The sequence below is a fragment of the Grampus griseus genome (assembly GCF_964374135.1).
Source record: "Grampus griseus genome assembly, chromosome: 12".
NCBI lineage: Eukaryota > Metazoa > Chordata > Mammalia > Artiodactyla > Delphinidae > Grampus > Grampus griseus.
In genome coordinates, this window is record NC_139006.1 from 48,322,562 (window position 1) to 48,338,294 (window position 15,733).

Below are 15,733 nucleotides of genomic sequence, written 5' to 3' on the forward strand. Positions count from 1 at the left end.
GTGGTTAATGACTTTCTTTAGTCTTATGTTTAGATTCCTTTCTCATTTTCTTTTGGGTATCTGCTATGCGTTTACGCTTTGTGGTTACCATGAGTTCACATTTAACATACTATGTATATAATAGTCTATTTTAAGCCGGTAGCAAGTTAAAATTGAATTCATTCCAAACCTCTACATTTTTACTCCCCCTAATTTTATGGTTTTGATGACATATTTTACATCTTTTATTTTATATATCCCTTAACTAATTATTGTAGTTTTAGTTAATTTTACTAATTTTGTCTTTAAACCTTTATGCTAGCTTTATTAATGATTAATTCACTACCTTTACATATATTTACCTTTACCAGTGAGACTTTTGCTTTCATGTTTTCTTGTTATTAATTAGTGCCATTTATTTTCAGCTTATGAAGTACCTTTTAACATTTCTTGTAAGGCTGATTTAGTGGTGATGCACTCCTTTAGCTTTTACTTGTCTGGAAACCTCTTTATCTCTCCTTCATGATAGTTTTGCTGGGGTAGTATATTCTTCTTTGGAAGTTTTTTCCTTTCAGGACTTTGAATATATTGTTTCACTCCCTTCTGGCCTTCAAAGTTTCTGCTGAAAAATCTGCTGATAGTCTTAGGGGTTTTTCTTTGTAGGCAACAAGTTGTTTTTCTCTCGTTGCTTTTAAAATTCTCTCTTTAACATCTGACATTTTAATTATAATGTGTCTTGGTCTCTTTGAGTTCATCTTATTTTGAACTCTCTGGGATTCCTGAACCTGGATGTCTATTTCCTTTTGCAGGTTAGAAAAGCTTTCAGCCACTATTGCTTCAAATATATTGTCTGCTCCTTTCTCTTTTTTCTCCTTCTGGAACCTTTCTAATGTGAATGTTATTGTGCTTGATGTTGTCCCATAGGTCCCTTAAACTAGTCTCACTTTTTAAAACTCTTTTCTTTTCACTGCTCTGTTTGGGTGAGGTCCAGTGCCCTGTCTTTCAGATCCTGATCTTTTCTGCTGCTTCTTCTGGTCTGCTGTTAAACCCCTTTAGAGTATTTTTCAGTTCATTTGTCATATTCTACTTCTACAGAAGTCCCTCTGTGACTTCTCTTCAGTACTTTCTTATATTTTCCCTTGTTGCAGTTCTCACTGTGTTCATCCATTCTTCTCATGAGTTTGGTGAGTACCTTTATGACCATTATTTTGAATTCTTTATCAGGAAAAGAAAATTACTTCTGTTTCATTAAGGTCTTTCCTAAGGCTTTATCCTGTTTTTTGATTTGGAACATATTCCTTTCCTTTCTCACTGTGCTTGACTCTGTGTTTTTTCCTATGTATTAGGCAAAACACTTTCTATGTATTACCTCTCCCAGTCTTGAAGGAGTGGCCTTTTGTAGTTGAAACTTATCATTAAAACTTGCCCTAGGCTCCTGGTTGTCTCTCAAACCTTTGTGATTTTCTAAGCAGCCTGATTTATTCTTGATAGGTCCCTACTGTTGGCGGTGTGCCAAAACCTGTCAGTGTTCCAAGGGGAGGGATCTCATTTTTATATGTATATATATGTATAAATAAATAAATATATATATATACACACACACACACACACACACACATATATATATATATATATATATATATATATGTATACAAAATTTTACCTTGAGTGTCTTTGGTATATCAGGGATCCCATCACACTCAATAAATCACATTCAAGGTGTTGCTATCATTAAAAAGCTACTTATTGTCATATAACTTTACCAGAAGATTATCTTCTCAAAATTGCATAAAAGATACATAAATCTACAATTCACTGAAAATTGGCATTAGACTGAAGAATTAGATTGATTTAAGCCAAGCTGACTTTTCTAAAATATTATCCAGAAATATATACTTAGTTTTTGGTGTTTCTCTCATGGGGTTTGGACAGCAAAAGGAAGATTCATTAGGATAAAACAAAAATGACGAGTTGTCTATTCCATTCTCAGGGATCAGAGGTCTCTTAAGAGTTCTTTAGAGAAAGGGACAGTAGGAATTTTATTCAAGCTCATTAGTCTATGAAGTGTGGTAACTCCTTTAGAACAAGTGTGTGTGTGTGTGTGTGTGTGTGTGTGTGTGTGTGTGTGTGCACGCACATGCTCATATACCTGTGTCCTAAGAGAGGAAGGAATACTGACAAAGTCATCACATACCTGTTGTAGGCAAAAATTATTTAAAAATTATGGTTTTCCTTTCAAAGAAATGAATTTCTATCGACTTTGAAATAAGCACATAAAAATCACCACTCAAAGCCTATTTTTAATACATGCAAGATAATAAGCAATATGAAATATAAAAATGAGAACTAAAACAGCTTTCACATTTTCTATAGGAAAATAATTTTTTTCACTGCTAGAATTGACTTTGACTTCTCACCCAATCAATGTAAAGTGAGTTTTAGAGGAAACCCACGTTTGAAAACTAAAAGAGGAAAGAGAAAACATGCTAATGAGATCTCTGAATGATAAAATATTTTTGAGAATTTATGATGGAAACTGTCCATTGAGGCTGAGGTGATATAGATTAAAGAGCAAAGATTCATGACTTGTCCTTTGGCTGGGTGAAGAGAGGATGCTGTTGGGCTTTGATTCTATGGACTATTCTAGGAAAGAATCCCCTGGACTCTGGGGATCACAGCGGTCAGCATGGAAGCTGAGATGAGGTGGCGTATTCCTGTGCCCTTTATTGTATCTTTGTCAGTACAGTGGATGATTAATCATTTATTTTGAATAATTGAATGAATGAAGTGTTTGAATTCTGTGAGGTCCAGAAGCACCCCTTAGTGCTCCAGAGTAGTCCTCTGATTCATGTCCCTACATGACTCCTTCACAAGATCAGGTCACTAAAAGGTGATGCTCCAATCTGAGCATATCCATGGCAGTTACTCATTACTTCTCAGCTATTGGTCCCTTCAAACCTTGGAAAAATATCACAACACATGCTCATCTATAGTCTCTTGGAGACAACATTTGAACCTAAGTTAAGGCAACTGTGTCTTAGACCAACTTTTCTTCTAATTAACTGTATATGTATTAAATCCCTGAGCCATTCAGGCCCTAAGGTTCCTCATCTGTAACACAGTCTTCAAAAGAGATGGGTAAAATTTCTAAAGGCACTCCTAGTCCAAAGGTTTTACAATTTAAGAGTTGTGAAACCTATCTATAATACTTATGGAAATTAAATAGCTTCTAATTAAGGAGGTAGTCCTTTCCTCATTGGAAAATCATCATTGAAAAAGTACCTTCAATGGGATGAAATTACAAAAGCAATTAGTGAATCAAATAATCTCTTTCAGTTGGACACTAGAGACATAATGCATACTTTATGTGGCTTTTACATGCTTTTAAACCCAATGAGACATGTATAGAATTGTTCAGTAATGTTATAGTAGAGTGGTAGTGTCATGGTTATGAAATGGTTGGATGTAGGAAAATCCTGAGTTTTATTTCCATCTCAGTAAGTCTTCCTCTACTCGGGTTACCATGTGACACACTCAATCTCAGTTCTATATCTTATATAGGAGATGATGAGAATAATGATAATAGAAAAATTTCTAGGATTACTGAGGGACATTTCAAAGATAATGTTTGCAAATTGCATGGCACAGATACCTGTCCACGTAAGTGCTTGTTAAGCACTGACTGATTCTATAATAATCTGTATTCCCTTAGTGTGAAAGCACTGAGAATTGGAGTAGGGCAAAGGTTAAGCTTTATAAGTGGTTTATAAAAGAACTAAAATATATTTTAACCAGTTTTGGAAGAGATCTTGTTTTCAGCCAACAGAACCATTAACATTTGCACGCTTGCTTAGCTTACCTTTCTTTGCAGGCCTGAAGAACTTGAGATAGCAATGAAAACAAACACATGGTAATTTTATCAACATATTCATGTTTTTTTAAAAAAAGAATATATGAAAAATATATCTGAAATCTTTCAACGAAAATGATGAAAATGTCCATTTTCACATAGAAATACAACCTGTTTTTTGGTTATTTTTCCTTCATTCCTCTTTAGTGTGATTTTAAATTTCGAGATCTGAGAAGCTTTAGACTAAATTCTGTTCTATCATTACCCATGAACATGGCTAATAAGAATTTTGCATAATTGTTTTTGTTTGTTTCTGATTTTTAAAGGGTAAAATTACAAAAAGAATACAGGAAAGTGTCAAGAAACATGTGCAAAAGAAGCAGACATAATTCTATCATCAAAAGTAATACTATAACATTCTAAAATTTGAGCCACACCTGTATATAAATTTGTGGTAAGGAAGGGGACATTATTTTTTGTACTTAAATTGTTTTACTCTTCCATTAGGCTTTCTTTGCTACTCTTGGTCTAAAAATACTGAGAAGTAGGAAAGTACATAATGTGTATAAAAAGAATAATACTCCCTAAGAAGCATGGTAAGTAAAATATAATTATTTACTCTGCCAAACGGAACGTATGTTTGGCATACGTTCATCAATGAAATACGTTCATCATCAATGATGAACGTTCATCAATGAAATACGTTCATTAATGAAAATCAATGAAATTATTCTAAAACAGGAAAGAGATACAAAAAAATTCCATTTTATCTGACAAGGAAATTCAACAAGGGAATCAGAGGTTGAGCAGCGCTTCTGTATACCCAAAACTAAACTGGTCAAGGGAAATGCTGCACTATCAAGAGAATGGTCTAAAATATTAAAGGGTTTTCTCGGTTTTGATGGCCGAATTCCATCCTGTAAGCAGTGCATTAGACGCTAATGACATATGATTTCTCACTGACAGATTTAACAGCATCAATAAGGCCTCTCTGTCCATTGCAGCAAATTGATCCTACATGACACCGACAAGGGCAGCCTGCACTTAATGACCTCCATCGCTGAAGAATGGAAATGAAAAATGATTGGAAGTACAAATAAATCTTTGAAAGTTTCCCTGAAACAGGTGTGCTAAAAATGATTCGTTTGAGGGATCATCACAAACATAAACCCAATCTCTAGGCATGCTCCACTGTCTGTTTATACCAGGGTCTCACTCCTTGGATCTTGAATCAGGATGTGCTTTAATTCCAAAAATGACATGAAGACAACTTGGTTCTTACTATGGAAATACTATGTTTAGGGATCTTTCTTAAAGGCATGAATTCTTCACTAGTTATGCAGGTATCTAATTTATTTGTTATTTGCCACCAAAGGATTCTATACAAACTGATAACAACTATAGATAAAAATTTATTTTTTTCCCCTCCTGGTTAGAAAAGGGAATACAGTATAGCCATTGATTCTTTTATCCTCCTAAATTATCAGCAACAAATGAAATATGTTTAAACTCAATAACAATGTCAAATGCGTGAAGTGATTGGCAAAACCTCCATGGATACACTGATATCTTTTCTTTGAATCCTGCACAATGGTTTGAGGACACTAAAATTTTGGCATATAGTTGTATTCTTAATTCTTTTCCAAACACACTTATTTCTTGATCTACCTTCATCTTGCTACTACTTCAATACAAATGTTTTAAGAGAAAAATACACACTCTCTCTCCCATTATATTTGGAAGCTTTAACTTGCGTGAGAGTAGATGGATGGGAAACAAAGGCTGTTTATAAGCAGCATAGTAGATGAATGTAATGTAATAGTTACTCACAGTTGCATAGTAATTTTATTTTCAAAGTAACTATGGCAGTTGGTCTCTTTTTTATTCCTAATCAAAATTTTCCTCTGAGGTAAATTTCACTTTACTGATGAGAAAACTGAGGTCTTAAAGGGTAAATAATTTGCCAAGATCACTGAGCTAGTAATTGGTAGAGCTTACACTCAAATCCTGGCCTGTCCTCCCTATATTCCATAATAGTAAATATAGTACTGAAGTTTTAAGCTACTAATTGATAGTGTAGTAATCTCGGTGACAACAGGAGAAAGGATTCATTAGCAATCTACTGGTTTTTACAGCTAGGTGAATTGTTAAAAATTAATCATGCCTCTAGTTTTTGAAATTTAAATTCTGGGAAGAAACAAAGATTCAAAGGAAAATAACTTTTCTTGTCAATGAGTAACTGGAGAAGAATATAGAGGAAGTGGCTGTATCTTAACACTCTAAGAATGGACCTTTCTCTTTGCTTTTGGATTTGTGGGCATATTGTGTGTTTTCCTTTTCCACTTTTAGTATTATAGAAGATTTTACAAAATATTTTAGAATTTCTGGTGATTTCCAGAAACCAGAGAGGTCAAGTTTCTCCAAGTTTCTAATTAAGCCTCATATTTAATAAGAAAATAGGAACCAAAATATGGAGCCCATACATCATGAGGAAGAATTAAAGGTATATCATGGAAAGTTACCTACATATGGAACTGAAATTTGAAATATATGATGATATATTTAAATCTATGCATTACAAATATTTGGTAGTTCAGGGCACAATAATTAAAAGCAAATTAGTATAACATTGTGGATTAGAAAGTATGCTTTTTCATTTCTCAAATATTTTTTCAAAATTCAACTTCAAAATGTTGATAAAAATATAAAACAAAACTTTACAAAAAGAAAACATGCCATTTGGTGGCATATAAAAGACCACCATAAGATTGGAGACCCCATGACTGACTACTTGTTACTTTTTGTGATACATACGTCAAGTAAATCATTATTTTAGAAAAACATGAAAAACTTACCTGTTTCTTATCTCGAATCAAACCATCAAGTGATAGCTGTTTTTCATATAGGTTGAAATAGTTGTCCTTTACCGTTAAGAATATATTCTGTAATTTCTGATACTCTCGAGCTAAATGTAGATTTTCTTCTAGTGAAACATCTTGTATTTTCTAGAAGATAAATATATACATGTACTTAATTAAATCATTGTAATTTATGTTTGAATTTTTACATTTGAATTATCTAAAAGTATTACATTATATATTGTAGAAAAATAAAACCAAAAAGATGTTTCCCTTGACACTAATATCCTCCTTGGATTTAATAATTTTCTTTCTTGATGCAAATGGTCTTTTTATTTATTTATTTATTTTTGAACATTGATTCATCAGAGTCTGTCTGACTTTTGTTCTCCTTCTTTCCCAGACCTCCCTCCACAATGCCTTGGGAAGTACCCAGTCCTGGAGGCTTCACTCAGCATCCCAGAAGACTTCCTCCAATGTCCCACCCCTTTTCGTTTTCTCAAGCCCCAGTGCTCAAGTAGATAGAAGACATCTGGAAGCTTAGAATCCTATTTCCAAGAGGTTCAGAGTGGTGGCACTCACAGAAAACATTCAAAACGCAGAGAAGTAAAGAGTAAAAAAGACGAGGAGCAAGGAACTCAACGTTTAGAAGCACCCAGAGAAAGCCATTATTTGTTACTAGTATACTTTAGCTATATTCAAAGCTAAATCTGCTCTGTGAGCAGCTGAGAACTTTACAGCACTCCCCATGACTAAATATATATATGTCAAATCTAATACAAAACCCTCAGAATGTAACTTTTACTAACATTACCCACTCGCAAATTAGGGGCTGCCTTTCATTTTAAGTTAGAGGTGTGATTCAGTTTAGCTGTTGATTCTTTTTACATTTCTAGCACAGAAAATTTTCTTTGGCTGCTTCAAAAAATATGGAATTTATCAACAGCCTTAAATATTTTCAAACCTGTTAATCTAGTAACTCATCTTATGGAAATTTATCCTAATCAAAAAGCTTTATTTGTTACAACATTATTTATAGAAGCAGAAAGTTTTCAAAACATACAAATGCAGATTAATCATGACAATGATAATGATGATTAAATAACAAGATATAAAAATAACCATTGTGAAGCAATTAAAAATGTCTCTTTGGGAAAACTGCTATCACATCAAACCTTTAGTATAAGTTGTTAAAAAATATATCGCAGTATGAGAATGCGCATGGAGGAAACGTAATTCAGCAGAAAATTGCCTGTACAAATATTTCTCTATTTACACACTTGAAGAAGATTTATTAAGGTCAACAAACATATTTCTCATGAAAGCCTGGTATCCATATTGATCTCTAATGATTAATACTATGTCATAGGTGTTCTTCAAAAAGCCAAAATGATGAACTGAGAACCATTTTAAGTGTCCTTGTCCTAATTCTGGCACAATAATTTAAAACTTTAGAAACTTCTATCTAATAAACTTGCTTAAAATCACAGAATTATCTTTTGGTAGGAGGACAAAGTGTCTATGAATATTTTTCTTTGGTGGAGATACCTTTGAAAAGATGGTTACAATTCTTTTTGATATCTTAACACTAATAGGAAAATCTAATCCTCAAGTGATTAATTTGAAGTTTGATACATGTTCTAAAGGAGGCATGAGAAGAAATCATTTTGAGTTTTTTGTTTGTTGTTTGACTTAAGCACATTCTGATACCTGAGATAGTCTACTTCTCTATTACATTTCTTTCAAGACCCAGATGACTATTATAAATGTTGAATTTGAGAGGAGTGCTACAAAAGTTGTGGAATTTGTTTAAAACTTATTTAATGGTACTTAATTGGGGATATATTTGGTACTTTATGCTTTGCTCATTGTGTAATGTACAGTTTTATTTCCAAACAATTGTATTTTCAATTTCTGTATGACACCAGTTGTTACTGTTTTATATGCCATAATTAGAGTAGATACTAAGAAACTAAACTGTGTATTTAGGCCAATGAATCTTCAAAACATTGTTACATCAGTCATGATACTTTACATTATCATTTCTCAGTAATGAATGTATAGAAGGATTTACCAATTCACTACCTATTCCTGAAAGTCAGTGACCTTCAGATGTGCAACGAAGTTTAAGTTTTTTAATTTTAAATAATGTATTCTGCTGACACTGAAAATGTTTTTTTATGTTTAACTGTGGTTCCACCTCACAACTCTGACTGGTTTAATTTTAACCAATGGTATTATAACATGCAAATGAAGCAAACAGTGAATGATAATTATTGGTGGATATGTGTCCAGGTGAAATAATGCTACCACTACTGGAGTTGAACAGCAAGCAGTAGAAGATATTAAATAAAGGCACAAAAGTTGGAGTTGGCAATATAATAAAAGGGTGAGAAGAAAGAAGGAACTAATAACAGAAGTAGATGGCTTTTACATGCTTTTAAATTCAATCCAGCTAAATCTTATCAGTAGAGTCTTCCTACTTAAGGTCTTGACTAAACGCAAACTTACACAAAAAGTTTGTTTCTAAAACCATTAAAGAAAAATTTGACTGTAATCTCTATAGGTTAAAATAACTGCACTCTGAGTTGATTTACAATATTATTTTATTCATTCATTCATTCTCATTTTCATTCAGTTGCTTATTCAAAACTTTTAATTTAGTAACTACTATATGCCAAGATTTAAGATGTAATGGTGAAACTCAAGAATTTGTGGTCTTATGGGAAAGATTTACATTTAAAAATCATAGAAATATATAATCAGAGTATAGAATTTACAATCTTTTGCATTTTTTTCTGTTTTCCATATGCATTAAACTCATTCCAAAGGTCTGAATAAACACTTTCTCAAAGCCAGATTTATTGGTATGTATTCAATTCCCATTATTAATGATTATTAAGATGAAACATTGGGAATATGGATTGATAAAGAGAAGAGAGGTTGAATGTCTGTTAATAGTTTCCATGTTGCCTAGAATTTAGTAAAGAAAATACTTAGCTTGAGGAGGGTTTGTTCTCTGTTATCTCAAATTATTAGTTAAACTTTGATGTTTGGGGGTATATTCAGCTTATCACCTCAATATTTTATTAGGAAATAAAGATTATGTTTATAAAGGGTGAACAAAAATTACTTATAAATTCCATGAGGGCTGACACCATCATTTTGTTTACCTGTAAGATATATTGTACAAAGCAGAGCTGACATTAGTGGGTATCCAAGTTTTTAGTAAATGAATGAATGAATACACAGAATAAACAGTTAGGAAATGTATGCAGTTATCGCTTTAGAATTACACATTTTATTGGCCCACTTCCGTGGAACAACTTACTGATGATATTACAATGACGCACATTTATTTGTATTATTTGATACTATACTACTTCAGAGGTGAAGATTTTAAGGATGTATATAAAAAGAATTCATACAATATGTTTTTCAATTGAGTATTTGGACATTATTCTAAGGATATACCACATTGTCCAGACTGAGCAAGAGTTCTTTCTCTGGGTGCATCGTTGATTTTCACAAGGCACGTGACTCCCTTGAAACTGTACACAGTGGGTTTCTTTTTGAATTACCTAATTAGCCCATGATCCTAAAAGTAATGAGAAAACATTGCTAAAGCAAGACCTGGCCTCTTCTGTCACCAAAAATGCTGAAAGATGAAGGCAGATTGCGACCCCAAGATATCAAAATAGTAGTTTTCCCTTTTTTTTCCACTTGACCTTTATTATTCTTTAAGCCATATATTTCATCTAGGATATTCCCTCCACTTTCTCTATTTTCAGCTTCTTTTTCTCACTCTTCCCCTTCTCCTTTCCCTCTCCCACTGGGTCAGTGGGGAATAAGGAATTATAATGAGAAATGAGTTCTTTTTGGACAAATATAGACCATATATCATCTATTTATGTTTCACCTTGTGATATATAGACAAGAACTTAGAAATAAGGCTGAATTTGAATGTTAACTTATGCATTCCACACATAATGGAATGGCTACTGTCCTAGTTATTATAATTACAGACAGGGAAGGAAAGTCAATGAGAAGTCAGGTGAGGCAACTTGTATTTTCCAAAAATGGCCACAGAAATATTTTCATTCCCACATGTTCTTCCAGAACCTGTCACTCCCTATCAAGAACAGTCTATATCTCCTTCCCTTGAACCTGGAGAGACTTGTGGCTTCTCCAGCCAATAGAGTATGGTGGAAATATTGCTGTGTGATTTCCCAGGCTAGTTTATTTAAAAGAGCTAATTTATTGAAAAAGCTAGTTTATTAAAAAAAAAAAAAAGCATACAGTTTCTGCCTGGCTCTCTCCTTGGGGACATTTACACTTGGACCAGCCACTATGTTGTGAGGAATTCAGGCCACATGGAGAGGTTATTGGTGTTGTAGCTGTTCCAGTAAACAACCCTAGCTCAGGTCTCAGATAACAGCATCAACTGTGAGTAAATGAGTCATCTGAAGATGATTCCAATGCTTAGTCTTCAAGTCATCCAGATGATGGTTTAGAGTGTGTGAGAAGAGACAAGCTGGCCCTGCTACGTCCTGTCCAAATTTCTGACACATAGGATCCTGTGCCATGAAGTTTTGGGGTATTTGTTATGCACCCATAGCAACCGAAACACCAGGCATCTTGTGCAAGGTTACAAACATATTAAGTGGAGGACCTGGCTTTGTACCCAGGCCGACTGGCTCCAGATCCCATACTCTGCACCATCCAGTATACCTCCTTCATAAACATAAGCCAGCATTCTCTAACTCTACACAATTCCATCTTTATAAAACCTAACGACATTAAACAATCAGATCAAATAACACAATTACCTTGTTCTGAGCCTATTTCCACCAACCTCTTTTCATAAATCTGGCTAACACATAGCTTGTTGACATAGATACATTGGACTGCTGAAGGAAATTAGAACTTGGTCCCCTTGGTAGCTACTTTTCATTGTAAGTCAATATGGGTATGCTGGTTACCTATAACCAGTCTTGGGTTTTTGATCTACATAATTCCATATTCCGTGATTTGATTAGGCCTGATATATTCACTGGCAAGACCGTGTGTCAAGTGCATAGACCTTTACAGCTGAGGCCTGCACAACTCTGGACTACAGTTGATTGCAACAGAGTAATGCTACATGTTGAGACCTCTGGAGGTCCAGCCAGATACACTTACTTTGGAGAAAGCCTAAATCCATTTGAACTTTTTTTTTTTTTTTTTTGAGCGAAGGGTGGAGGGGATCATTTGTTTTTAATTTAAGAAGGACTAATGGCAAAGGAGAGTACAAGAAAAAAACTTGATCTAAACATTCTAGAGAGATGGTTATAACCAAAATATTTGCATGGTACATGTAGGTGTAGAAAACCTACACAGCTATTTACAAATGTTTTAGTGTTATTAAAATAGTCCTAGTGCCGGGCTTCCCTGGTGGCGCAGTGGTTGAGAGTCCGCCTGCCGATGCAGGGGACACGGGTTCGTGCCCCGGTCCAGGAGGATCCCACGTGCCGCAGAGCGGCTGGGCCCGTGAGCCATGGCCACTGAGCCTGTGCGTCTGGAGCCTGTGCTCCGCAATGGGAGAGGCCACAACAGTGAGAGGCCCGCGTACCACAAACAACAACAACAACAAAAAACAAACAAAAAATAGTCCTAGTGCCTATGACTAAATTTATAATGTCATCTATACCCTCAGTTACTCTTAATACAGGCATTTGGATCCAGTTCACTGGGCAGATGGGCTAGGTCCTTCTCTCAATTATGCATTCATCGTAAGAGAGTTGTTATCTTCTGACCCAGTTCTAATTCTAACTGTCTGATCCTAATGTGATTATGTGTGGCAGTCTCAGATGATCTTTTCTGATGATCTGTCTGTCATCTCCTGATTCTTGGTTGTTAATAGTCTTCTGCAGACAGCTCCTTGCTTTCTTGCATCTTGCCAGGGCTCTGCTGGCTGTTGCTGCCGTGTCTGTGTCCTTACACCGACTGCACCACACTCACTCTAGTCCCACGGTTCGAAAGAATTGACTTGCTGCCAGAACTACCGAAAGCAAAAGTTGTATTGCTGATATTTATTGATCAATGTTACTCTAGAGCATCCTCACTTCTAGCTTTCATTCATTTATTCATTTGCTCAATCATTTGTTTAGCAAACCGTTAGTAGGTTTACCATGTACGTCCAACTCTATAATTACTCCAGGGATTAAAGAGAAGGCTGGATGTGAACTCTTTTCACCAGGGATTACAGGCTAGACCGGGAGGAGGCAGAGTGGAACCAAGTCCATTCCAGGTATTTCTTTTCTTTCTTTTTTTTTTTTTTTTGCGGTACGTGGGCCTCTCACTCTTGTGGCCTCTCCTGTTTCGCAGCACAGGCTCCGGACGCACAGGCTCAGCGGCCATGGCTCACGGGCCCAGCCGCTCCGCAGCATGTGGGATCTTCCCGGACCGGGGCACGAACCCGTGTTCCCTGCATCGGCAGGCGGACTCTCAACCACTGCGCCACCAGGGAAGCCCCTCGAGGTATTTCTTGAAGTACCCTGAATTGATTCTACCAGGTGGGGAAAACGGGGTCAGAAAAGGCTTCATAGAAGAAATAAACGGTGACCTGAATCTTAGAAGAACCATTTTATTTGGCTGGTGATATAAGCTGTCCTGCCATTTGGGTGAGCATATATTTGAGAAAACTGGATGAGTCAATTGAGAACAATGTTTTGTTGGCCCCTTTAGGACTATTAGATTATTGTTTCCTATGACTTGTGAATTAGACTTTCATAGATCATGTTAAATGTTCTGTTATCTCTTGACTTTAAAATGATACAATGTAAATAGTGAAATGTGCCCATATATTTAGTATCTTACTGATGCACAGCATCATACATAACACTCCAAGCACCAGTGTTTCAGTAGCATGTGATCCTGTACAGATGCTCATGCCTTACACCATTGATATCATACCACCCAATCTCCACAGTCCCCACATTTGCTTTTGGTACATCTCTGCCAGTTAAGGGCACTGGATTGGTAGTGTTGTATGCAGTGATGTTTTGATGTTATTAAAGCAGGCATCAGTACTGAGACTGATTCACAGAATGTGCAGGGGACAGACTTTAGAATAAATGAGACATGGAGGTTCCAAGTCTCTTTGTGAACACTACTGCTTCAAAAGCATTCTCTTTGATTTGCGGGAATTAGCGTGGTGAACACAAATGCTTAAAATACATGCTAATTCTCTAACAATATAACAGACACGGAGCAAACGCATACTTTTCAGATGCATCACCTACTGTGTGCATGGAGGCATTACTGTATTGCTGCTCCCTTAAAATCTATACACCAATTACTACAGAAAACGAGAGCTCTCCCAGTGTTTCCAAGGAGTAAGTCTGTGAGAATGATATGTGTCGATACCCTGGAGTCTCAAAGGAGCACATAACTGTTTTAACTCTCCCAGGACCCACTTCCTTGTCTGTGCTGCCATGGAAACCAGTCTCTTGTCCAACTCGAGTTCTCCGATAATTAGTCTTGAACATTCTTGATTTTTAAATGCATAAATCAGTCCTCTGCATCAAGGTTGTAACATGCCTCAAACTCTACATATTATCATGTTTGACAAAATGCTCTCTATTCACTAATTTATTAGCAACTGGTGTACACAAAGCACTGTGGGGGACACTGTGAGAGTTCAAAGAGCACCTTTAGGACATTGATAAAAACCTGCCACCTTGTCACTGCTAGACAGACACCAGCGGATGCTCTGCTTAGGTCCTCCACCTCAGCGCCCACGTAAGCGACCACACACAGGACCCCTTGTCTGAGCTCCCTGACGGGCTTACACATTTGGCTATGGCTGGTTTACTCAACAGTTTACTAATGGACACTACAGCATTGCCTCTCAGAACTCAGAAAACATCCATTGGGAATTTATGAGTACTTGGTATTAGCCCTGCTTTTCCTTATTATGTTTTGACTCTGTCCAGTGTATATATTTGACCAGGAATTATTGACACCAGCATGAAAAACGACACAATTTCAGGGCCAAAGGAGCTTGCAATCAGATAGGGGACTTGAGGCATTCCCAAAGCTAACTACATTAGATTACATTAAACATGAAGAAGGATGGAAGACATATCCAAACTATGAGACTAGCTCCATGAGAGAGCAGCCCAGTGAAAGTGAGGGGCAAAGCTTCAAGGAAGAGTCAGTTTTTGAATAGATTCTAAAGATATTTCATACACAAAGTGTTGTATATGTTCTTGGCAGGGAAAAATCTGGCTTGGAAACATAGATGCTTGTTAAATATTAAAAAGCACCTGATTAATATGGGTTTGTGGGGGGTTTTTTGTTTGTTTTTTTCTAAAGGAAGATTTACCTCCATGTTGCCTGTAGCTTTTCTCCTACAGCTACTCAATGGCTTTAGGGATCGCTAAAGATGGATGCCACTTACATTAGCTATTAAATTTTTATTTGATCCAATTTTATTCAATATAATTCAAAGTCCCCTCAAAGTATTTGGTATAAGTGATTAGAGAAACAAATTATATAATGAGAAAAAGAGAGTAAAAATCGGTGTAATGTAATCTATATCCCCAATATATTTTTCCAAGTTAAAATACACGATTTAAACAAATACATGTATGTCCTCAGTAAGTGACAGTCACCGTACTAATAATTACCCTAAACTTTCTTTTTACTTGATTAAATAAACTTTAAAAATTTAATCCTGAATATATATGAATTTAATAATGTGTCTTCTAATATTGTTTAAGATTGTTAAACAGAAACATATTTGCATACTATTTCCTTTTTAAACATCCCTACACATTATTATAATTTAACTCTATTTCAATTGTCAATATTTTAAAATACATTTTTAACATCTGCTACTCTTTTCACCATTTCATATGAAAGACTGAACAACCTCCTCTACGTGGGCACCTCCTGATGTGAATGGTTTAAGTTTAGAAAGGTTTCCTATTTACTCACATTTTAATGATATACATTTCTACTTCACTGGTGGAAAAGGCTGATCAGTCACAGAAAGGTCAGT

General features: G+C 35.5%; 1 protein-coding gene across 1 annotated transcript in view; it reads right to left on the reverse strand.

Moving 5' to 3' along the window:
• CCDC178 (coiled-coil domain containing 178) overlaps nucleotides 1–15,733 on the reverse strand; it is a gene marked incomplete at both ends in the record, with an annotated part of 378,504 nt that overhangs the window by 123,433 nt on the left and 239,338 nt on the right. Inside the window, 1 exon segment of the mRNA XM_082667126.1 lies at nucleotides 6,685–6,834. Coding sequence (XP_082523252.1) covers nucleotides 6,685–6,834 — 150 coding nt within the window.